The following is a 26,020-nucleotide window of genomic DNA, read 5'->3' as shown; positions in this document are numbered from 1 at the left end:
CTTTACTCAGTGAGTGGTTGGTCTGTGGAACTCCTTGCTGCAGGATGTGGTGACGGCATCTGGCCTAGATGCCTTTAAAAGGGGATTGGACAAGTTTCTGGAGGAAAAATCCATTATGGGTTACAAGCCATGATGTATATGTGCAGCCTCCTGATTTTCGAAATGGGCTATGTCAGATGCAAGGGAGGGCACCAGGATGCAGGTCTCCTGTTATCTGGTGTGCTCCCTGGGGCATTTGGTGGGCCGCTGTGAGATGCAGGAAGCTGGACTAGATGGGCCTATGGCCTGATCCAGCTGGGCTGTTCTTATGTTCTTTTGTGTGAAGGAAAAGATTCAGAAAGAGCAACCATCAAAGATAACCTGGTTGGGTACCATACATCCGTCTGCTGGTCTACAAGTACAGTATCATTATTAAGAATAATTATATACACCTCAACAAAATGTAGTTCATAATGCAGTTTACAAAACAAAATAAATCAACAAGTGATTAACTGTCCCCAAAGGGCTCACAGTTTGAAGAATGATGAGGAAGAGATTTCAGCAACAGCTTCTGGAAAAGACACCAGGCCGGGGTGAAAAGGGACAGTTGCTCTCAGCCCTGCTGATGAGGGGAGCACTTTAACATATGTCTCTTTGCCCAATTAACAGGGGCTACATACAAACAGAAAATGAGGGTAATGTATTTGCTAACAATATGATCGTTTGAAAAAGCTATAGGCCAGAAGGTGCAGAGTGTTTAGCTTTGACCGAACACAGTTAGGAGTGAGAGTATCTACTTTATATTATTTTGACACTGCCCTCTAGTGGCTCAGAAAGAACTACAGTATATTGCTTTGCAAAGCTTTTCCAGGTGATTAAACACATGTGTGTGTGCATAGAGGATGTCATTCTTTGCATTACATATTTTTCATACTTGATTTTCAGGTCCATGTTGAACTTGGCATGAAACTGTGGTAGAATGTTATCTAGGGAGCTTGAAATCCCAGCAAAAAGCATCTTGCAATTGAATGCATGAGCTATAAGATTATGGTATTGTTTATGCATTTAAAGAAATAAACATTTATTTTAAACATAAGAATGTAAGAACAGCCCCACTGGATCAGGCCATAGGCCCATCTAGTCCAGCTTCCTGTATCTCACAGCGGCCCACCAAATGCCCCAGGGAGCACACCAAGAGACCTGATAAATATGAGGTAATAAATAAATAAATAAATAAATAAATAAAAAAGAAAATAAAACTTGTATTACGAATATTTGAATTATAACCAACTACATATTTAAAAAGCTTCATACAAAATGTTAAAAAATATCATACCATAATCTAATCCAGGAAGAAATAAAGTCATTAAAAAGTTTTTATACAAAGAAACTTTTCAGTGCTTTCTGAAAGCAAGCAGAAACAAGCTTAGAAAGGCACCTTTGGAGAAGAGGTCCCCACCATAAAGGCCCTGCTGTGTGCTTCACAGACCTCATAGAGGTCTGTCTGGAGCTCTGTTGCCATAGGGTTGCAGGCAAATAGGTTAAAAGAGAAGATGTTTCAGACCTCATTGATAAATTAAAGATCAATAAGTCACCGGGCCCTGATGGCATACACCCAAGGGTTATTAAGGAATTGAAGAATGAAGTTGCAGATCTCTTGACTAAGGTATGCAACTTGTCCCTCAAAACGGCCACAGTGCCAGAAGATTGGAGGATAGCAAATGTCACGCCTATTTTTAAAAAGGGAAAGAGGGGGGACCCGGGAAACTATAGGCCGGTCAGCCTAACATCCATACCGGGTAAGATGGTGGAATGCCTCATCAAAGATAGGATCTCAAAACACATAGACGAACAGGCCTTGCTGAGGGAGAGTCAGCATGGCTTCTGTAAGGGTAAGTCTTGCCTCACAAACCTTATAGAATTCTTTGAAAAGGTCAACAGGCATGTGGATGCGGGAGAACCCGTGGACATTATATATCTGGACTTTCAGAAGGCGTTTGACACGGTCCCTCACCAAAGGCTACTGAAAAAACTCCACAGTCAGGGAATTAGAGGACAGGTCCTCTCGTGGATTGAGAACTGGTTGGAGGCCAGGAAGCAGAGAGTGGGTGTCAATGGGCAATTTTCACAATGGAGAGAGGTGAAAAGCGGTGTGCCCCAAGGATCTGTCCTGGGACCGGTGCTTTTCAACCTCTTCATAAATGACCTGGAGACAGGGTTGAGCAGTGAAGTGGCTAAGTTTGCAGACGACACCAAACTTTTCCGAGTGGTAAAGACCAGAAGTGATTGTGAGGAGCTCCAGGAGGATCTCTCCAGACTGGCAGAATGGGCAGCAAAATGGCAGATGCGCTTCAATGTCAGTAAGTGTAAAGTCATGCACATTGGGGCAAAAAATCAAAACTTTAGATATAGGCTGATGGGTTCTGAGCTGTCTGTGACAGATCAGGAGAGAGATCTTGGGGTGGTGGTGGACAGGTTGATGAAAGTGTCGACCCAATGTGCGGTGGCAGTGAAGAAGGCCAATTCTATGCTTGGGATCATTAGGAAGGGTATTGAGAACAAAACGGTTAGTATTATAATGCCGTTGTACAAATCGATGGTAAGGCCACACCTGGAGTATTGTGTCCAGTTCTGGTCGCCGCATCTCAAAAAAGACATAGTGGAAATGGAAAAGGTGCAAAAGAGAGCGACTAAGATGATTACGGGGCTGGGGCACCTTCCTTATGAGGAAAGGCTACGGCGTTTGGGCCTCTTCAGCCTAGAAAAGAGACGCTTGAGGGGGGACATGATTGAGACATACAAAATTATGCAGGGGATGGACAGAGTGGATAGGGAGATGCTCTTTACACTCTCACATAATACCAGAACCAGGGGACATCCACTAAAATTGAGTGTTGGGCGGGTTAGGACAGACAAAAGAAAATATTTCTTTACTCAGCGCGTGGTCGGTCTGTGGAACTCCTTGCCACAGGATGTGGTGCTGGCATCTAGCCTAGACGCCTTTAAAAGGGGATTGGACGAGTTTCTGGAGGAAAAATCCATTATGGGATACAAGCCATGATGTGTATGCGCAACCTCCTGATTTTAGGAATGGGTTAAGTCAGAATGCCAGATGTAGGGGAGAGCACCAGGATGAGGTCTCTTGTTATCTGGTGTGCTCCCTGGGGCATTTGGTGGGCCGCTGTGAGATACAGGAAGCTGGACTAGATGGGCCTATGGCCTGATCCAGTGGGGCTGTTCTTATGTTATGTTCTTAAATACTCTTCAAGGACAGCATCAAATAAAATGGTGCCATAGACTCAATCCACTAAACTGCAAGGCTTAATCTTCAAGTTTTGTTTTGCTTCTAAATTCAGGATTTGATCAGATATTCTGAAACTGGTGCTTGTGGCCACCAGTGGTCCATAGTGTGCTTTTGGTTAGTCACTGAAATATAATGGACATTGAGGGATGCCTCTCATTCAGAGATGAATGCCAGATTAAAATACAAGTCCTTTTGACACAAGGCAGGTAGCATGCTCTGGGTTGTCTGTCAACCACAGCTTTAAGTATAGTAGTATAGTATTGTGTTACAGGCACCAAGGTGCCATGGAGCCAATGGAATTCCAGACCAATGCATATACTTGGCATACACTACCAAGCATACACTACCAAGCATACACGCTTGGCATACACTACCAAGCAATGCTTCCCCTTCCTCTTTTGCTTTCCCTATGCAGCCAGTACAATTGCATTTTCATGCAGAAAGAGCTGAGTTTCAGTTGGAAGCCTTTTACATAGGCTCCCAAATGCTCCTGAAATGTCAGCAGTTGTGATGGCCATCAACAAACAAGCAAATAAGAACAGTGGTCGTCAAGACAACACCATTTAAGAACTGCTGCAGAAGATCACCAAAGTTGTTGAAATGTGCCCCTCTAGAGACAGTGATTGCTAGAGACAGAAGTGATTGGCTATGATCTCCACAGGATAAGGCAAGCTGCAGATTGCAGAATCCTTGGGCCCTTCCAGCTCTGTTCTTTGTAGTGCCAGCTAGTCATTCTATTTCCACTTCTAGTCACATACAGAATTGCAACTTTCTTTCAACACTCCAGGACAGGGCTGTCCAAACTTTTTGGCAAGAGGGCCACATCATCTCTCTGACACTGTGGCGGGAGCCGGGAATAAATTTAAATAAATTTACATAAATGAATATATTAGAGATGGAACTTATATGAATGAAGGTCTTGCAATAGCTCAAGGACTATAGAAGGCCTTGCACAAAGCAAGGCCGGTGTTTGCTTTGCTACCACTACTACATCACAGATGTCAAACAGCAAGCAGCCCTTGTCCCACAACTCATTCAAGAGGTCAAACAGTTACCCTCATACTGAGAGCAGTTGCGTCTGGCCAGCATGGGCTCCAGCAAGTCTCTGGGGGGCCAGAGGCTCATTAAAGACTGAGGGCTCCCTGCAGGCCGGATTGGGAGTCCCCGAGGGCCGCAAATGGCCCCTGGGCCGGGGTTTGGGCACCCCTGCTCCAGGAGATAAAGTGTGTCTTGGGCAGGCTGAATCTTTCCCTTTATCTCTCCTGTTTATGTTATGGTCTGCACACTTTACCCAAAGCTTCTTTAAGGTAGCAGATACACACTTCAGTTGCCACAGCACATGTGCCTTTGGCTCTTCAATTCAACCCATGCTGTTCTATCACTTAACTGCAGAGCATAAGTAGTTAAAAGTTACCAGATCTGACTCAAACTGTTCCTGGATATTTTTTTTTCTTCCTAAACCATTGTTTGTCAAACCGCGGGTCGCGAGCTAATTTCAGATGAGTCCCCATTCATTTCAATATTTTAGTTTTAATATATTAGACTTGCTGCTATCATGGTATGTGACTGCATTTGTGGAAATATCACAGATCTGTACTTTTAACAAGTTACTATGAAGATGCCTTTAACAATGATAATAAATGGGCCTTACTTCTGTGTAAGTGTGGGTAGGATTGCAGTTTAGGATTGTTAAAAATTTTCCTGCTTGATGATGTCACTTCCAGTCATGACATAACTTCTGGTGGATCCTGACAGATTCTCATTCTAAAAAGTGGATCCCAGTGCTAAATGTGTGAGAACCACTCCCCTGAGGTGATCTAGTATTGGACATTTCTGGAGGCTCTGTAAAATATCCAGGATTGCGTCACTAGTCACCTGGGGATTGATGCCGATTCCTAGTAACTCCAGGCCAATGCTGGAGGGTTGGCACACACACAAAATATGATTGTGGAGCAAACTAACACTACATGGTCTCTGGTGAAGGAGAAGTTTGATAAACTTTCAGTTTCACACTAAATGTCCATATAACTAGAGAGGGTGCAAGTAAAAGGTGAGACAGCAGCTTCTGAAGCTGAAGAATCAGCTAGCTCCCCTTGTGAAAACAACTTCTCAGGTGAAAACAAATGCAATAGATACCAGCCTCGAAGACAAATAGAAATAAGGGTAGTTGAAAGAAAAGCATACAGCACAAATCTCTGTTGGCCTAGCAAGGAATCAGTTTTTAAATATCCACTTTTAAGAAGGGAAGGGAAACACAGAAAAGCAGGAAGCAGGGGTGGGGGAAGTCTAGCAAATGATCAAGGACTGAAAGGAGCTTCTGCAGTTCCCAGGCATGGAAAGGCGGTCCCAGAGATGATAAAGGCACATGCAAAGGGCCTGGAAGCTATTTCTGTTCTTCTGCAGTTAGGACACCAGCTGTGAGAAGGGAAGGGTTTACTTTCTGCTCTGCTGGCTGCTCTCGCCATGCTGGCTGCAACTGGGACACGCATCTGTCACCAGTTTGGACGGCTCCTAGCTGAAGGGCCGCTCAGTGCTCCTGTGCGAAAGCATCTTCTACCTGGTGTCTTGGGCTCAACAGCCTTGTCCTGCACGGACCAGAACAAAAGTCCAGGGGCAGTCAGCTCAGGTGAGTATCTGAGAAGGGTGTGTGTGTGTCTGTGCCGTCCCAAGTACTAGCCATCTGGTGGTTCTGTGCCCATGAATATAGAATCTGCATTTCTGTCTTTCAGAAGGAATGAGCAATGTAAAAACATATTTGTGATGCTCTCTGTCCATGTCCATTGCAAAGAATAGCACTTGATTTGTGTTTCAGGCAACCAAGGAAAATGAGAATGACAACAGGAATCACAGGGGTTTTGCCTGTTTTAGGTGAATTAACATTTTGCCTTGTGCCTTACTGTAATAGTACCACATGAAAGGATCACAAGTTGACTAGGATACTCTTTTCTTATTACATATTGGTAGCTCAACTATCTTAATATATATATTTATTTTCTTTATAGTAATAGTAAAAGAAAAATAAACATAAAATAAAATACATAAAAATAGATAAAATACATTAAAAAACAAAAATAGAAAAGAAAAATAAAAAGGGGGGGAAACTACATAGAATATCTCTAAGAGTGTAGCAAGAGCAAAGCCAAAAAATTCCAGTTATTTACTGCATTTATATTAATGATCTAAATTTCCATCCTTACAAAAGCTGTATCTCCAACAGTCCTTCTTATGACTAATCTTCAAAACCAAAACTCATTGAGGGCCCAATCCTTTCCCATTTTCCAGTGCCAGTGTAGCCGTGCCAATGGGGCATGCATTGCATTTTGTGGTGGGGAGGCAGTCACAGAGGCCTCCTTAAGGAATGGGAACATTTGTTCCTTTACCTCGGGGCTGCATTGTGGCTGCACCAGTGCTGAAAAGTTGGATAGGATTGGGCCCTAAATCATTACACTCTCTCTCTCTCTCTCTCTCTCTCTCTCTCTCTCTCTCTCAATCTTGCCTAGAATTGTGCTGTTACTACTCAGAAGTAAGTCCCACTGTGTTGAATAGGACTTACTCTCAGCTAATTTGCATAGAACTGTACCCTTAATGTGATTCTCCCAGACAACCCTTGGGAAAGATTATTAATACATTTGTCCCTAGGCAAATTTCTCAGTTTGTGTCCTGCAGAGCTTTATGCAACCTCTCAGCTATGGTCCTTTGAAAAAAGTTTCAAGGCATCATTGTGGGTAAAATCCAGTAACTCTGCACTCCTCCCCCCCCCCAACCCCTATGAATAGAGAAGGAAAAGGGAGTGCCTAAACCTTTCCTTACCTGTTCTTTTACCAGTGAAAATCCTTCTTTCAGCTTTCCCCACCCAACAGGGTTGTAGGTGTTTTCTTGCCCCTGGAGCCTGGCAGCAGGAAATGGAGCTGAGGTAGTGGTGCTTTCCATGGAAAAATGGCAGATAGAGGACAGAAACACACAGGGCTGAAAGGCGAGCTTTTGCTGCCTACAGCAAATTAAAAGTTTGCTCCCTCCCCCTCCCTTTGTGTCCTATTGATTTGTAACAAGACCACCAGTTGACTAAAATTTTCTTTTTTAAAAATTGACTTAACTATCATACTAAAGTAAAGGACACTGAGAGAGTGGAATGAACTTCCTCAGGGAAAGAGCTTCAAAGCTTCAGTACCCCTTGGTAAGAAGGCTGCTATCCTAAGTATCCCCTCCCCACTGTAGTTCAAACAACAAGGGAGGCATAGAACATGGCCTGTAAGAAATATCTTAAAGAAGGGATACTTTCCTATGAGAAAAGCTGGTCCTTTATGTATCCTTAGAGATTATGTCAAGAGTTGGCAAGACACTGGCCAAGGTCCTATGCCTATCAGAGATCTCCCCAGCCATGACAAACACCTGAACCCCCCCCCCAGTACAGTGAGCTTCCACAGATTGGGGAAGACTGGCAGGAGCAACTGCCACAGCTACCACCCATTGCTACTAAGCTTACAGGGCCCAGTGGAGGACTTTGCCTCAGGGCCTCCAGTGCTGAGTATCTTGATGTGAGACCATGAAGGATTTTAGAAGGCAACCAGTGCTTTGGACCCTGAAAACCAACTGGGAGTCACTATGGCTGCAAGTGTAGAGGGTAAATCAGCCAGTGTGACAGATTTAAATGAAAGTGGCAAGGAACCAGATGAACGCATCTCTGGAAGTCAGGATCTGGCTGTGCTTAAACATGTCTTCCCTTGTCTCTTGTCCCCTGCTTTCAAAATATGATACTTTGTGTCCTGGATCTTTAAGCTGAGAAGATGTACAAGGTGCTTGGTGGCCACAAACCCTCAGCATTTGACAAGAAAATCCTTCTGTGGACAAGGCGTTTCAAGACCGAAGATGAGATACCTCCAAGGATCCCGTAAGTGTTTTGTTTTATCCACCCAGTGGAGGAGAGCTGAATTTTTGTCTCTGGAAAAAGGGATGGGGACTAACTAGACAGTGTCATCATAATAAAAAAACATTCAGAGAGTTCACACTGACTCATTAATTTTGATAGGAACCAATATCAGTTATTGATTAGTCTGCTATACATTAGTGTAAATTTCAGTGCAATCCTATTCTTGGCTGGCCTGCTGACGCAGCAATGGGCCAGATGGAGCTCTGGCAGCAAAGAGGAGAGGTAAGTAAAGCCATTTTTAACTTTCCCCCTCTGCTGCTTCCTGGTCCCCAATGGGCCTACTTGGATCTATACCAGGTCTTTTGCTGGTAAAAAAAAATTTGGTAGGTCCATGGGGGCATGTCAGGCTCGGACTGGAGGCTCTGGATCTTGCAGACACTGCTGCTGCTAAGTTCTGCCCCCAGCCCACCACTGCCCCACCCAGCCCCACTCCCTGATCCAATCCACCCCTGTCCCTCCCCACCACCAACAAACCTGATGCGCTGAAGATTCTATGGGCTCCTCTGCTGGCCTTTGTGCTGGTGCCAGCTCTGTGGAGCTGCTGCTGTTACAGTGGTCTGCAGAATGCGATAGCAGATCACAAGATCCACCAGCAAATCCCATCCATACGACTGAACTACTAGTGTTAAGTTACTATATATTGATTGGTCTGTAGCATTACTGTTTCCAGGGATTGCCTAGGCACAAATGTGTTAATGGCCCAAATCCTAACCAACTTTCTGGCACTGGCATAGCTGTGCCAATGGGATGTGTACTCCATCCTATAGTTGGGTGGTACTCACAGAGGCCTCCTCAATAAGAACATAAGAGCATAAGAACAGCCCCACTGGATCAGGCCATAGGCCCATCTATTCCAGCTTCCTGTATCTCACAGCGGTCCACCAAATGCCCCAGGGAGCACACCAGATAACAAGAGACCTCATTCTGGTGCCCTCCCTTGCATCTGGCATTCTGACATAGCCCATTTCTAAAATCAGGAGGTTGCACATACGCATCATGGCTTATACCCCATAATGGATTTTTCCTCCAGAAACTTGTCCAATCCCCTTTTAAAGGCGTCCAGGCCAGTCGCCATCACTACATCCTGTGGCAAAGAGTTCCACAGACCAACCACATGCTGTGTAAAGAAATATTTTCTCTTGTCTGTTCTAACTCTCCCAACACTCAATTTTAGTGGATGTCCCCTGGTTCTGGTGTTATGTGAGAGTGTAAAGAGCATCTCCCTATCCACTCTGTCCATCCCCTGCATAATTTTGTATGTCTCAATCATGTCCCCCCTCAGGCGTCTCTTTTCTAGGCTGAAGAGGCCCAAACGCTGTAGCCTTTCCTCGTAAGGAAGGTGCCCCAGCCCCGTAAACATCTTAGTCGCTCTCTTTTGCACCTTTTCCATTTCCACTATGTCTTTTTTGAGATGCGGCGACCAGAACTGGACACAATACTCCAGGTGTGGCCTTACCATCGATTTGTACAACGGCATTATAATATTACCCGTTTTGTTCTCAATATCTTTCCTAATGATCCCAAGCATAGAATTGGCCTTATTCACTGCTGCCGCACATTGGGTCGACACTTTCATCGACCTGTCCACCACCACCCCAAGATCTCTCTCCTGATCTGTCACAGATAGCTCAGAACCCATCAGCCTATATCTAAAGTTTTGATTTTTTGCCCCAATGTGCATGACTTTACACTTACTGACATTGAAGCACATCTGTCATTTTGCTGCCCATTCTGCCAGACAATGTAAGGGAATGTTTGTTCCCTTACTTTGGAGTTGCATTGCACTTATGTTAGTGCTGGAAAGTGGGTTAGGGTTGTGCCCAATGTCTATTGTTGTTATTGTTATGTGATTTATTATTATTCAAATACTGCAAATAACAAAGCAATTCACAGAGCTTACACAGAAACACAAATGAAAAGATAGCTCACTGTCCAGAAGGAGCTCACAGTCCAAAAAACAGAACATGTAACCTTTGATCCCTCAGTTCTGAAGGGCAAGCAGCTCAACACCTTTACTGACTATTTATTTGCCTTGGAATCAAAACATAATATATGCAGAGCAAACACAATTGTTGGCTTTTACCAAGTGGCCACTTGGCACTTCAACTGTGTGTGCACCTACATGTGCATGTTTTGCTTTGGGTAGATGTGCTGCAGTGGCCAACCACACCTTTCCAGCATGTGTAAATGCTTCAAAATATCTGACTGGCACATATGGTGGTCTCCATACAGGACACATGGATGAGCTCCCCCCCTCCCCCCCCCCCCGAAAAACATAATGTAAAAAGTGCCCTGTAGGAACATTTAAATTCTAATCACAAAAACAGGCTATGGTGTTAGGCACACCAAGGATTATGAAGCTTTACTGCAAGTACAAAACAATGTCTTTCTTTTGCTTGTAACAAATCCTGAGATGAAAACTGATCAAAGCGTAGATGGTACTGGTATTTGTTTATAAGCTGCATAAACAAAGTGGGTTCTTATGAACTACATATTATTATGTGGCGGGGTTCATAGCCTACTGAATATTTAAAAAAGCAGAGAGAGGGAATGAGTGTGGGAAAGACAGCAAGCAAAATAGGTTTTATTACTTTTTTATGGCATCTTTGATCTCACTAACACTCATGTTAGTGTTTTGGTTTATTGCTTCATAATAAAATGGCTTTGCAAGCCAGCACATTTAAGCAACTTAGCGCTGGTCTGCAATGTCACAAGTACAGGGGTCAGCTTAGCATCACCAATGTGCAACCGACCCTTACAGTCTACACTAAGTGACAGCTGATTTTATACAGTGTTCACTTGCCTGATGAGCCACTGAGGGCCAGATTAAAAATGACAGTAAAGCATGGCTACTCCCAATAATAGTCACGGTACATCTAGTTCTCCTCCCCATGCTATGTATATCAGTGAAAGCTACCTCATGTCATGATGTCACAACATTTTATGGTCCTTTATTCCCATTAATGGCTTCTAATGAAAGGGGATACATGGAATGCAAAAGCCACAATATGAGAAAAGTTATACTAGGAGGTCCTAGTTTAAAACCTCACATTTGCCAGTATTCCATGTGGCTGAGAACAGTGATAAAATGGTACTTCTAGGACATGAATTTGTGCATGCTCATCACCACCTCCTACATTCATTGCCTTGAAAAATTATTGTATCCATCCTGTAGTTGAGACAAAATTTGATAGGCAAGTGCAACATTTGCTGCTGCTACTCATACATCAACATCACTGAAGACTTTTTCACTGTACATTTTATCTGCTTGTGTTCCTGTTTGAAGAAATAAATCGTAATCTGTAACTTGCTGAACTTTAATATCAAAAAATTGTTCCACTTCCAGTGATTCCCATGATGCTTTTTTTTTTTAAAAAAGAAATGTAATCAAGCAAATGCTTCTGCAGTGACAAATAGATCTTTTCTAACCATATTAGTCGGTATGATACCATTTTTTCCTAGAACTCGTTCCATTAATTTTCTAGACATTAGAATATTTATGGAGAATATCAAAGCCATTAGAACAACCATGAAAGAATGAACGTTATATTAAGACAGATGATTGTTCCGAAAAGCAATATGAGCTGTAAACATAGCCAGTTCCCCAAAAGTTACTTGCAATACTAATTTCACCACCACCAAAGGCTATTGAAACAAAGGTGTCTTCACTGGCTGGAACTATACCATCAGGGGGGCCATCAAGCTAGTTTCTTTTGGCAAGAGTTCCATTGTTTGGAAACAAGAATGGAGCGAGTCTTACTATTTTCTGTGAACAAAATACTGAGTGTAGAGCAAGGCTTCTTTGCCACATTTCAGGTAATAAGGAGGAGTAACATGCATGATCATGCACTTGCTCTTTTCTTCATGGGCAGCTCAACCCAGCATTGTGGGCATCCTTCAGTCTTGGAAGACTATGGTGTCACGCTCTGAATGGTGGTTCTGGAACAGAGTGTCCTCTCCAGTGCGCGAAGCCTGGGTAAAGTAGGTATGGAGGATAGGCTGTTACCCATGCAGCAAATTCCCCCTCTCCACGTCGCTGAAATGGTCCAATGGAAAGGCAGAGGCCAATATGGTTGGTTCCAGCGGCGTCGCAGGAGTTGCCAGAACATGACTGTGTTCAGCCATGAACTGCCTCAGGGACTCCGGCTCCGGATTTTGCCTCGAGGTTTACTCCTGAAGCCTTTTCCATAACTGGATGTAGCCACAAGGCAGTGGAGGTTTGGGATCAGAGTTTTCCTTCTCTCAGATGAGCTGCCTTCCCAGGCTGACGAGTCCCATCTACCCGGTGGCTGTTTAGTTGCCTCTTACGACAAGTACTGCCAAACTGAGGGCCTATTCTTATCCCCAGCCCCCAGGGGAACCCAGCATAAAGTACAGAAAAGTACATTCTTGTGACTTGATTGGTGACTGCAGCTGGGGAAGAGTAGGTGGGTGAAGTTATCAGAGTTGGGAGGGGTGAAATTATGACCATCACCTACTCTTTGAAGTTATTAGGCAGTCTCAGTGGTTCATACTGAGGTTGCTTTAAATTATCTCTCTCCAGTGGCATCCCTAGGTGTGGTGTTACTCAGTGCAGCTCTGGCTCCTCTCCCACTGTATGCAGGTATCCTCTGAGGTGAGGAAGGGCCATTCCCCCATGATTTTTCAGTGGCATGGAGTTAATTACCCTGACTGGCTGCTGGGCTGTGTTGCGCATGAATAGTTTCTTTCATGGAAGCAGACTCCATAAGGATCCACAAAAAGGGCTTCCACATGGTATGGCATTTATACTATTTAGGTAGATTTGCCTTATACAGTAGTTATGGGGATAAGTGAGATCTGTGATAAATAATAACAACAACAACAACTCAGTATTTATATACCGCCTTTCTGGTCATTGGATTACTCCTCTGATTTTATTCAAGGCGGTTTACATAGACAGGCATTTCTAAATCCCTCAAGGGGATTTTTACAAACATAGAGGTTCTCTCTTTCAAGAACCAACAACATTTCAGAATAGATCTTCCTGGTTTAGTCTTACTTCTGGCCACCAGTTCTCCCACGCAGGTTGACAAGCAGCTCCATCTCTCACATGGAGGGCAGCCAAGACGCTTCTTGCTCACACCAAGAGCAGGTGGAATCACTCAGCTCGGCTTGTCAGCTGCTTCAAGGTCTCGCTATTATCAGCCGTTCAGGGTTCACTCCGCAAAACGGGAAGCGGAGCCACTCTCACTTTCCCTGACCCGAGGAGCCCTGCAGGCGCTCGCGCCCAGCTCCCCACAACCAGGGATGGCTGCTGCAGGGACTGGAGGGTGCACCCCAGTCCCTGCAGCCCGGTCAAAAGGGAAAGTGGGGCGATCGCATACCCCTGCCGGTTTAGCGGAGCGGGGTGCGATAGCTCCGCTGTCACCTTCCCTGACCCAGGGAGCCCTGCTGAAGGTCGCGCAGGGCTCCCCACACCCCCGGGGGGCTGCAGGGCACTTGGGCAAGTGCACCAAGCCCCTGCAGCTCCCCTGAGCGGCGCGATCCTAGGGATTGCGCCGCTACCTCCCCCCGCCCCCGCAAAGACTTACTGCGGGATTCAAACTCCCTGCGAGTTTGAAAACCGCAGTCATTGAGTGTAAGGCTGAGGTTCTCCTGGCCTATTTTACAGTGCCTTGTAATTTCTCCTTTTCACTAGAAGTCTGTTTTCCTAGTTGCTCTGTGCCTCTGGTTAAGGAACAGATCTCCCACTTCAGAACTGTTCCTATTAGTGTATTAAACATAATTAGTTCATCTAAGCCACAACCTCATGTTTTGTTTCTACTGCTGCAAGTGACTTACAGATTAATGGTTTAATGTGTTTGCCTGGTTTTGATTTGTTGATTTCTAAATGCATTTAGCCCTCATGCTACAAAATACAGCTGTCCTTTGGAGGACTTCTGGAGGCAGGGAAAGAGAGGGACTGTGAATCTTTTGCCATTTTTGTTTGTGATCTATTAAGAATTGTAAGGGATAGAGCAATCCCTAAAAGTTTATTGTGAATGCAACATGCAAAATAATATATTCATATTCCTGCACATCTCATTAATGACAACAAAGTTCAGACAGGATGAATTCTGTGAAAGAAGCTGGTTATTCAGAGTAAGTCGCATTGAGTTAAATGGGATTCCTCCTAAGTAAAGGATGCATAGGATTGCAGTCTCTGTAAAAAAGAGGGACACACTCAGGGTGATCAGATACAATGGAGGATGGAGTGCTTATACCTTTAACCATTGAAGAGAAGAGGGGATTTTGGCAGGTGTATCTTTTAAAACCCTTCCAAATTGAGGAAGGACATTGTATCTGGTCACTCTGGACACTTTTAATAAAAACAATGTCTTGTACCTTAAAGAGCAACAAATGTATGCTTTCAGTAGCAATTACATATTTCAACTTTATTTTAGAAAATTCAGAAACATCTGTTTCTCTCTCTCTCTCCCTTAGATAAAAAAAGAACAAGAGGGAGAGAGAGTATAAATGTTCTGTAGAAGACATGAGATACAGAAGTTTAAAGAAGGCTCATCCGTGTGGATCATATGCAATGCTGCAGAAACAAAAATCACACATTCACATGCACGTTCATTAACTTTAGGACTTTAGAACATCAATGTAATTCACATTTAAGAGAAAGTATCCCTTCTGAAGCCTCAAAAAGCATATGGGTTAATATTTTGCAATGTGAGGCAAGATATCACAGATACAAGGTACACCTGATGAAATTCCCGCTTCTACACAATTGTTAAAGGTCCAAGACCCCTAAAGTTGAAAGATTCACCACTCCTAATTTAAATAAATAAAATCACTGATTTTAAAAAAAATTGAGATTTGAGATAGAAATTTCTGTCTCCTAGAGATAGAAATCTGGAGCCTTATACAGATGGCTCCAGGCTTCTGGGACCCTTGGCAAATGGCCATTCATGGGCTTCCTGCTTAACTGAGTGGGCCCTGAGAGAGTCAGTCCAAAGAAATTGTCTCAAGAATCAGCAGTGGGCCTTTTGGGCTTTCAGCAGCTGCCCAACTTTGCCAACTTCAGATGCTGGCCCTAAGTTGTAAAGTTAATGCCCTAACAACACAAGCCTAAGCATTCCTACTCAGAAGTAAGTCCCATTGTGTTCCATCAGGCTTACTTCCAGGAATGTTTGTATAGGACTTCAGCTTAAGTTGTAAAGTCCCAAAGTTAATACTGTACATGTACACACACACACCCCTGACCTAAATTTCAACTATCCATTTCAGCTTAACATATTTGTATTATCAAGTTACTAAACAACTGCAAATTTAGTTCTAATGTCCAGTGGTTTATTTCTGTTGGAAATAAGTACTGTACATTTGCAGCAAATGAAAACATTTGAAAATGACTTGCCCAAATTGATCTCAGCCCAATATCTACTTGTAGGCCAGAGATGCTAGATGCAGCAAGGAACAAAGCTCGAGTAAAGGCCTGTTACATCATGATTGGCCTCACAATTGTAGCCTGCTTTGCTGTGATTGCCTCAGCTAAACGAGTAAGTATTAGTCCACGATTGATTGTTGATTCTTGGTGGGCATTGCTATTTTTAAAAGTATTTTCTCAAAGCAACCTCTATCAACACATTTTAAACAAGCAAATAAGGGTGCAATCCTAACCTCTTATGTCAGTGCTTTCCAGCATTGACATAAGGGCAATGCAGCTCCGAGGTAGGGAACAAACATTCCCTTACTTTGAGGAGGCCTCCGTGAGTGACACCCAACTCCAGGATGCAGCACATGTCCCATTGGCACCGCTATGCCAGTGGTGGAAAGTACTGACATAAGGGGTTAGGGTTGCACCCAAAGTCATATGTAGAGGTGTTTGTTTCCGGTGAGTAAGATAGGATTAGCCTTACTGAACTGACTTACTGGTTGACTGACTGACTTCTGAGTAAAATAAAAACATTTTCAAACACCTCTAGTCATATGCTACACAAATGACTCCAGCCTGAAAAACCTTATGAATGCACTCTGTCAGGAATAGCTGGACAAGGTTCACTGTTCCGTTGCTGCCACATGTGCAAGCACGCACACGCAGAGCAAAAAAACAAACCAAAAGTCCCTTTCCCCTTCTCCATGCTCCATCCTTGTATGGTTCTTTTCCAAAAACAAGAAATGCAGGAGTTTATTTAAAGAGAGTATATGAGGAAGGAACAAGAACAGGGGGTAGTAAGTCCTTCTTCCTCACATTTCCTATAAACTTAAAATTGTTCACAACGCTTCCCAACCCCTTCACCTTCCTTGCATGGTCCCTTTAAGTCAGTGGTTCCCAACCGGTGGTCCGTAAGGTCTCAGGGAAAACAAAAAAAAGATGATCACCTTTTATCACTTCCAGTGTCTCTCCAAGTGAGCTCTCTTTCACTAAAGTGTTGGCTGTGTCTGTAGGTAGTTCGTTTGCCCTCACTGGTTGTCCAGTGCTTGCTGAAGTTTCAGCTGTAGGAAGGTCCATTCTCCACCCTTTCTGGTAGTCTGTGGAAGAGTACTCACTCGCTGAGATGCTTCCCCATTGACCACCAGAGTGGGTGGAGAATGCCCCCCCCCCCCGCAGATGGCATTTCCATTGTCTCATCAAGAAATCCCCCATGGGCTAACAAATTGAATTGTATTTTTTTGTTTGGTGGGAACAGAGAAGGTTGCATGTGGTCCACAACAATTCCCATTTTTGCCTCAGTGGTCCGCGGGCTCCTAAAGGTTGGGAACCACTGCTTTAAGTAAAACAGGAAGTCCCATCTTCTGCTTTTTGGAAAAGAACATTGCAAGGTCAGTTTTGAATTAAGAAAATCCACTTTTTGTTACATAAGGTGGTTTTTTTTCTTTTTCTGGTTAATTGGTGATGACTTTTGATAGAATACAGATAAATTAACATAGATTGTTTCATTACATTCTGCATGAAATTACCTTTCCAATGATATATAACATGATGGTGTAATTCATAAACAGAAATTTTCCAAAAGGTTTCCAAAATTTTGGCTGTTAATGGTGTCATCCCTGAAGGGTCTTACCCAATGTGGTCTGCACCCCCCCACACACCCTCAGTGATGCCACTGACTTGAAGGGCACCTAAAAACTGCCATTTCTCCCACCTATTGCTGTTTGACACGAGCCACATCGTCTGCTTCATAGATGGGCTGGCCCCACACAGTGGCGTAGCTAGCAGAGGGCAGGGGGTGGTCCACCCCGGGTACCACCCTTGGGGAGGTGACACTACAAATGACCCAATATTGCTAACATCACAAAGGTTGGAGTAACCCCATCATGCCATACACTGTTGGATGTGGAATTTCCAGCAGAACACAATGCAAAACACCGGAGTGAAATATCTCCTTTCCGTCAAAATTTATGGCCAAAAAAATGGAAACCCAAAAATGCATGGAACCCCATAGAAAGTGAAACCGAGCCATATCGCACGTTTACTTGCAAGTAGGTGGACTTGCCTTAGTCCATCGGAAAGGGCAGGCTGAGAGGAATCCAACAACACCTGAATGGTTCCTGTCCAATGAAATCAGCTCCCCAAAAACACCCAAGAAGGAAGTCCCTCCCTCCAAACTGAGGAATGTATTGAGCCCAATAGAAAGTGAAAGGAAGCCACATGGTTGTGTTTACTTGCGAGTAGGCAAACGTGCCTTGATTCCTGGTCAGGTTGGGCACAGGAAAGTGCAAGGCTAGCTGCATGGTCCCAATCTGATGAAAGTGGAGCTGAACAAATGCTCCAGAAGGCAGCTCCCCCCACCCCCACAAAGAATAAAACAGAGGCTTCAGCTGTAAGGTGAATTTGTACTTGTTTTTAGACTTGCAAAGCTGGGTGAGTCCTGATAGTGATATGCTTACTCTCCCCCCCTCCGAGCCTGGATCCCCCACAGTCTCCCTTTCGTCCTCCCTCCAAGCCTGGATCCTCCACAATCTCCCTTTCTCCCCCCCCCCAAGCCTGGATCTCCCACAATCTTCCTAATGACCAAAATGCTAGAAATTGTGGCTTTTAGGAATAATACCATCATGTTATATACCATTTTATGTAGAATTTCATCCATTGCTTGTGGGGAAATATTCATTGCATTTATTTTCTGGCCTTTACTATTATTCATTTCATGTCATGACTGTCTCACCTGTCTGTCTCACTCACATGTCATGACGGTCTCACCATGACTTATCTCTGTCTCACCTACCTCACAGAGTTGTTGTGAGGACAAAATAAGGGGAGGAACCATGTACACCACCCTGAGCTGCTTAAAGGAAGGGTGGCATAAAAATGTGAATTAATTACGTAATAATATGATATGATATGATTAATTAAGTCATATGGAGTGACAAAATTTTATGGGCCCCTGGTGTCAAATGACCTAGCTACGCCTCTGGCCCCACACTTTATATATTTTGAAACTTCTGTATTGTACTGTACTTCTGTAGAAGTGAATGCTATACTTTTGCAGGCTGTGGAACGCCATGAATCCCTGACAAGCTGGAATCTGGCAAAGAAAGCCAAATGGCGTGAAGAGGCTGCGACAGCAGCAGAGGCAAAGGCTAAGTAGAATCACATGCTACTACAACTGTAGGTGTGCTAGAAAGGAAAAAAAAATGGGCATATTCTCTCTGAGGACAATTTCAAAACAAAGAAGCCACTCCAATATCCTTCATTTGCATTTATGTAATAAATGTGGGGTGGGGATAGGATCATGAATGCTCATCTAAGCATTCTGTGAATCTATGAAGTAGATGGTGAATGCTCACCATCTAAGACTCAAAACATCAAGATTAGTTGAAAGTTTGCTCCAAACCCAATGTCTGTCAGGAAATGCAGAACTCCATCTGAAATGAGTTTTTCTGCCTGAAATTAATTCTGAATATTGTGAACAAACTACATTTTGTCATGAATCAGTAGGTTAAAAAAAGTGTTTATACTATTCAGATAGAATGGGAAAAGTCTGCAGCTCACCAAAGGGAAAGGGTTGTATTGCTTAAATAAAAAGCAGGACTTTTCATGAGCTGGTACTTTATCTGTTTTCTGCTATTTTATAAATAAAGGTTAGGCATGTTATGTGCATGTGGGAAAGACTGCAATTAATCCACATTAATCTCTCTTGTTTTCATAATAAATATCAGATACTACTAATGAAAAGAGACTGTAGTTAATCTCTTAAATAAATAAATAAATATTTGCAGCTGAGACTGTAAACAGCTTCATAGTAATGAGATTATCCTGCACTGGAAAATGCTGTCAGTTGAAGCATTGTTTTAGTGGAGACATTTAGTGTCAAGGTATTTCAGTTCTGACTTTCAGCTGCATTGTGCAAATGGAAATTTGTCACCCCAGAGACTCTTACCCAGCTCAGATGGCATTGTATTGGCAACCTTCAGTCTCGAAAGACTATGGTATCGCGCTCTGAAAGGTGGTTCTGGCACAGCATCTAGTGTGGCTGAAAAGGCCAATCCGGGAGTGACAATCCCTTCCACACCGGGAGCAAGTGCAGTCTGTCCCTGATCTGTCTCCCTGGCTATGGGCCTTCCTTCTTTGCCTCTTAGCCTCAGACTGTTGGCCAAGTGTCTCTTCAAACTGGGAAAGGCCATGCTGCACAGCCTGCCTCCAAGCGGGCCGCTCAGAGGCCAGGGTTTCCCACTTGTTGAGGTCCATCCCTAAGGCCTTCAGATCCCTCTTGCAGATGTCCTTGTATCGCAGCTGTGGTCTACCTGTAGGGCGCTTTCCTTGCACGAGTTCTCCATAGATGACATAGGTAAGTCCCAATGACCTGAACAGAACCTGACCACAAGGTTTGCAAAGGATTCTGCCTTTGGTGAAAGACCCGTTAAACCTGAGATTAATATGTCTAATATTAATTCTGACATATACCTTCCTGAAGAAACTTTGCTGAAAGAGCTAGAACCAGATCTTATAATTCAGTGTTTCTCAAACTGTGGGTTGGGACCCACTAGGTGTGTCACGAGTCAGTTTCAGGTGGGTTCCCATTCATTTCAATATTTTTACATTTAATAGGATTTGTAGCCTAGGATTGTTAATTTTCCAACTTGATGATGTCATTTCCAGTCATGACATCATTTCCAGTGGGTCCAGATTCTCATTCTAAAAATTGGGTCCTGGTGCTAAAAGTTTGAGAACCAATGCTGTAATTCAGTGGTTCTCAAACTCTCTGGAAGAGTTTGAGAGCCACTAAGTTCTTGTGTGGGCGGGAGGGGGGAGGCAGCAGGGGCTGGGGAAGGCAGGGGCATGCATGTACCCGTACCCAAGCCCCTGCAGACTCCCAAGGATGCGGGGAGCCTGGCGCGACCTGCAGCAGGGCTCCACGCAGCAGTGAAAGTAGATGAGGAGTGATCACGCCCCACCTCCGGAAGTGGAGCGCGATCGCTCTGCATCTACTTTCACTGCTACTGGGAGCCCTGCTGCAGGTCGGGCTGGGCTCGCCGCACCCCCTGGAGGGCTTCCAGCCCCTCTGAGCGGCACGATCCTGGGGATCGCGTCCCCAACTCTCAAGGGGGCAGGGGCCAGGGGCTGCAGGGTGGGGTGTTGCAACACCCCCGTTTGAAAAGCCCTGCTGTAATTGATGGTGCTATTTTTGCAGGCCTGTGAATGGAATTGTAGACTTTCCTTTCCAAATGAAAGCACAGCCTCTCAGCCAGCTTTGTTCTCTTGAAGACCTGGGATAAATATAAGACTTTATTGTTCAGATGAGTTCACAGTTAATATCACCAAATCCTTAGAAACTATCATGAATAAAGTTGACAAGCTGAAGGCAAGAGCCCCACAGCTCTGTACATGAAGACACCAAGAGAATTCAAAAGTAACTGTTACACACACTTATCATTTTTGATAAGAGTTACACATTAAGCAATTGTTCTTGAACTGACTTTTGCCATCCTTGTATAATGAACTCTTCAAGGGAATCCATCTTTTGAAGATATGTTGACAGAATACTGCATATATTAATTTTTAATGTAATAAAGTATAACTCTTTCAGCCTATACTTGGGACACTGAATATGTATCTCAGTTGTCAGATACATTCAAAAGTGAAAATATTTTTTCTATTTGACTGAACAACCAGAATTACAGTTAGGAAAATTGTTGGCGTTGCTGTCACCTACAATCCTCTTCCGTATAGTGCTGAACTCCCCTTCAAATGATTTTAGTGAGGTTCCAAGGTAAAATAACATCCATTTCTGGGCAAGGGATGATGTTGCAAATTCTTACCTCATGGTATTGTGAAAACTGCCATCTCATTCAGTATCCGATTGCCTTCTGACTGTATTTTTGCTGTAAATCATTGTATGTCAGGAAAACCTGTGCATGTTTGAATTCTGTTCATACCCCAAGTCACACATTAACACATCAAGAGTGGGTACTCTACCCAATGTAACAACTACGCTGCGGGTAACTGGGTTAATCCCTCCCCCCATTACATGGAACCTAGCACCAAGGCTTGGCAAGCAGTCTTCAGGAAGGTAGCTATAATTGCACTTTAAACTGTTCTTGCAACCTGCCCTCCTCCTGCCCTCTTCCCACCCCTTCCTATCCCCTTAAGATTGGAGTTTAGATCAACAAATTCCCTTGAATTTCTTTCCTCTATGCACAAAATACACACCTTAAACATTCATCTGCCACAAGCGTGACATACACATGTATTCGTTAGGGTTGATCGATACTTCTTACTGTATTTTTATTGAATGATTGGTAAAAAGGTATCATTGGTGTACATTATTTTGATATCTGCTCTTTTACAGTAAATCTCGTCTTTTTGATTGGAGGCTGCCTTTCTCCCATTAATATACACTAAGTCATGCTACAGCCAGAAAGCATATATTTGTAAAATCTTTTATTAGTTTTGTATTGTATTAGTACTGTAGTAACATTCCATAATATTGCATACTGTTCATAGTGGTAGGTTTGTTCAGTTAGAGCCTCCAGGTTGTGTTTAAAGATGCAATATTAAATTACAGATGACAACACAGTAACAAATGAGTGTGAGGACAATTCTTGAGAGTTCAAATAGTCTCATGTAGTCTCATGATTTTCATTTTTTCCAAATGAATTTTGAGGGAATTTAAAATATGCCAAAAAGTCATAAGTCTCAAGAAAATAAATCCAACAGAGAATACATGTAGTGACAATTTTTTTAGACACAAAGACACATTACTTTCCAAATGTAAAGCTGTTTGAACAAACTCCCATTTTTTCTTTTATGCCATTTTTAAAAGCAATAGAATAAATATAATAGCAGACTGAAGACATCCTCAGTAATAAAAGTGCAGGGATGAAAAGAAAAACTGTATGGCACTGTATCTGAAATTCATAGCAGAACACACTTGGTATGGTTGCATAGATTAAATAATCATAAATAAATTCAGTCAGTTACGTGAAAAAGTAGTTCAACCTGTACTAAAAAACACTGAAGTGGTTTTTAAATGTTTATAGAAATTTTAAAATTATGGTTAATTTCTTTGTTCTAGGGCCCTGTACAGATTGCAGAACCTACTCTGATCTGTTCTGATAGCAGGTTATCACCATAAGCTCCCTCTGTAAGCAATACAAGACTTCTCAGTCTCGTGCATAGTGAGAGAATGTGAGTGTAAACCAAATACTGATTTTTAAAGTCTAAATTAATCATATCAACAGTACATTCTCAAATATGAATATTAAGAAGATATTTATGATATACACTAAAGGAAGATATCCTTTCAAAACAACAGGACAACCTTTTCCTCTGATCTTTTTATTCTTCTCAATTTGTCTTATATTTAACTCAGATGAAAATGTTTAGACGCTAGCATTTATTCAATCAAATTAAGAGCAGGCACAACTGGCATCTTTGTAACACAATGCAAGATTGTGAGGAACAATGGAATACCCTGTCAACCCTGAATATATGCATTTTTACACATTCACATTCTAAACCATTCAGTTTTTACCGACAATTTTCATTAAACTGTGTTTGGAATGAATGATACAAAACATTGGAACACTTCAATTTTGAACTAAAATTACAAAGGGGACAACTTGTTTGAGTGCTTAACTACTCAAAAGTACAGAATTCAAAGTAACTGCACTTGTGCTCATATTCCTTTCTTTAGGGGACCCTCAATTTCCAGCACATCATTAAAGTGAAATTGCTTTTTTCTGATATATCCCACAATTTATACATAATTGGCAGCTGGCAAGTAATATTACAGCTTATTCAATGGCAAACTTCAGCTCCATAATCCTTTACAAGCATGTATTGCTGTTACATTGCCTTCAAGCAAACTATGGCCACAGTCCAGACAGCCATGCACACAGCAGGTTGCATTACAGGGTGCTCCTTTCCCTGACCTAATAATATCCAACAGGTACTATGAGGGGCTTGAATCAAACACCTCTCATAATATACTGATCTGTCACTGGACAAAAAAGGGTTACTCAGCTGTACAGACAAATTGCTGGCTGTGGTTTTTTATTCCCCACAGTAGCTTCCTGCAGCCCTGCTACAGCAGATCCTTGCATAGATCACTCTTACAAGCCTGGAACAGGTGACTAAAAAAAAAAAAAGTATTCAAGCTTCAAAATTTGAATTTGCTTGTATATAAACAGATAAATAATCCCCTTGGAGATTTTGGTGTGCACATTTTTTTTTAAGTTACAGAACACTATGAAAAAAGGCAATCAACTGCAATTATACTTTTTTTTTTTTAATCACACACGTCAAGAGATTTCTGGTAGGAAGAATTAACCGGAATAATTATGCTACCAAAAAAAATATTCACATAAATTTAAACCCTGTAACGGAATTGCCTCAAGGTTTCATTTTAGTTTAAAAAAAAATTGCTTGGCATTATTTAAACATTTCACATACAGTCAGAAATATTTCTGTATTCAAATGCTTAGCACAGTATTTACAGCAATATCAAGCTTCCTTTTCAAATGAATGGAAGAGAGGACCTTCCAATACAGCACGACTGCACATCTAACACATTTTGTGTACATTTCAAAATAAAAGGTTTCTTAAATATGGAAAACTTTTACAAAAAAATTAAATGAAATCTTAGCATATTTGGTCAAATACAAAACAGTGACCATGTGTAAATAAAACATATTGTCAGTTTTTCAAAAAAAGGGAGGGAATATTGCAAAGTTTTACATACTTTGGTAGCTTTTGTTAAACATGGAGACCTCTATTCACGATCTGTAGTATGCAACTACAAAAACTTTCCCTTGTCCTCCCAAGAATCCAGTGAGTATTACAAGGCAAAAATAAGCACAGGGGGATAAAATGTCTCCAATTGTAATTAGGGTTGCCAAATGACCAGAAAAAATCCAGTTTGACCTGCTCTTGTGCCTTAAACAGTAGTTTCATTGATGGGCAGAAATCGCAGGTAAAGTTATTCAGAGCATGGAGACAAATATCACATGCCAATGTGTGCACATCAGTGTGCTGTTAAAGGCACAGCTATAGCCAAGAACCATATTTATAATATCACTATAGAAACAAGAGGAAATTGAACTTTTTTTTTAATACCTAGGCAGCAACACCTATCCAAGTTACAAATTGAAACTAGCTACCATCCTTTTTCACATAGCAGAAAAACCATTTTTGTGCTATACTTCAATGTTATGTCTCATAATCAGCAGTGTACCCCAATAAGCGTTATGCTTTTAAATATAAATATATTTCACCAGTTTATCGCAAAGTATCACGCATAAAACTATATTTTCACTATTTAAATAAATAATTTTCACATTCTAGTTTAGCTTTCACTAAGAGCTCACATATATATGTCACACTTTAGTTCTGAAGCATTTTCTGCTCCAATATAGAGAGGTAGATTTAGTGTTGATTGGGTGCATGAACTCTATAGCCCAAAATTCAAAATATCAACAGCCATTTATGCATAATTATGCATTTTTAGCAACTGCTTGAAAAATTCAGTTATCAGTAGCTAGTGTCTTACTGAGGTCAGAATTCAAGCTTTGCAATGGTTTTTTAGTTGTGATTAGTTGGTATTTCTGAACATAAGACAATGGAAACACACACACACACACACAAAGAATGAGCAAAGAGTTCTATCTGACAGAAAATAAGTGCATGAGTAGTTTCTTCTTCTGTCTTTAACACTCCCAACTTTCTGGACTTTGGCCAGCAAGTGGAGGCCATCATGGTGAGCTACAGAATTTGCATTTGTCTTCATAATTACAACTGAAATCCTTCCATTGGAGCTTCCTGCTGCTGAAATAGAAATTGCTGCTCGTTTTCATCCACTTGTGGTGCTATATTTGCATCCTCTTCTTCCACGCCAAAGTAGTGTTCAATAAGATCAAAAGCTTTTTGGTAGATCTCCTGGTTCTCATGACTCTGGAGGATTTCAATTTTATCTAGTCCTGAATTTTGAGAGAGACCACATACACTGAGTTCTGTTGATTTTCCTGACTGAACAAACAGTGTGAACAAATTCAGGCCTACAAGTAAACGTTCCCCAAATGTCTGGTTGTAAAATATAACTATGAATATTTAGGACCAATAAATACTAATCTATAGGTTACTGATCACAAAAATATAACCTGTGGATTTAGTTGGACTGCTCCAAGTACACTATTTATGAACTGCACAATACTATGTATGTATAGTTTCCGTATATGAAGTATTATGGGGCTTAACCCATTTTTGCCCAGTCTACAGGTGTACACATTTGATCCCTGTTGCATATATGCAACATTGGGCAGAAGTTGTTTACATAGCTGTGCAGCAGACTTGGCAAGACAAGAACAGAGTTTAGTGACTTATTTTCAGCTGCTTCCTGAAGAGAAACCATGTCCAAATAATTACA

General features: G+C 42.3%; 2 protein-coding genes across 4 annotated transcripts in view; one reads left to right on the top strand and one right to left on the bottom strand.

Moving 5' to 3' along the window:
• The first annotated feature begins 5,746 nt into the window (after positions 1-5,746).
• Positions 5,747-18,745, top strand: FAM162B (family with sequence similarity 162 member B). The gene is made up of 4 exons (XM_066612301.1): positions 5,747-5,909; positions 8,060-8,171; positions 15,607-15,715; positions 18,647-18,745. Exons 1-4 carry the CDS (start codon positions 5,747-5,749, stop codon positions 18,743-18,745), a joined length of 483 nt encoding a protein of 160 aa, XP_066468398.1.
• A 3,276-nt stretch (positions 18,746-22,021) lies between these two features.
• Positions 22,022-26,020, bottom strand: part of KPNA5 (karyopherin subunit alpha 5) — a 30,860-nt gene continuing 26,861 nt past the window's right edge. For all 3 annotated transcript variants that reach the window (XM_066613639.1, XM_066613646.1, XM_066613654.1), the window contains one exon: positions 22,022-25,574. In XM_066613639.1, the coding sequence (XP_066469736.1) occupies positions 25,387-25,574 (188 nt within the window). In that variant the 3' untranslated portion in view covers positions 22,022-25,386. The remainder of the gene's footprint in view (positions 25,575-26,020) is intronic.

The sequence above is a fragment of the Tiliqua scincoides genome, chromosome 1 (assembly GCF_035046505.1).
Source record: "Tiliqua scincoides isolate rTilSci1 chromosome 1, rTilSci1.hap2, whole genome shotgun sequence".
NCBI lineage: Eukaryota > Metazoa > Chordata > Lepidosauria > Squamata > Scincidae > Tiliqua > Tiliqua scincoides.
This window is presented reverse-complemented; position numbering and strand designations above follow the sequence as displayed.

Excerpts from the sequence above, each read along its gene's own strand:
- FAM162B (XM_066612301.1), top strand. The coding sequence starts at position 5,747 with ATGCTGGCTGCAACTGGGACACGCATCTGTCACCAGTTTGGACGGCTC. Across the intron at positions 5,910-8,059 it reads TCCAGGGGCAGTCAGCTCAG|CTGAGAAGATGTACAAGGTG; the intron begins GTGAGTATCTGA and ends TGGATCTTTAAG. Across the intron at positions 8,172-15,606 it reads GAGATACCTCCAAGGATCCC|GCCAGAGATGCTAGATGCAG; the intron begins GTAAGTGTTTTG and ends ATCTACTTGTAG.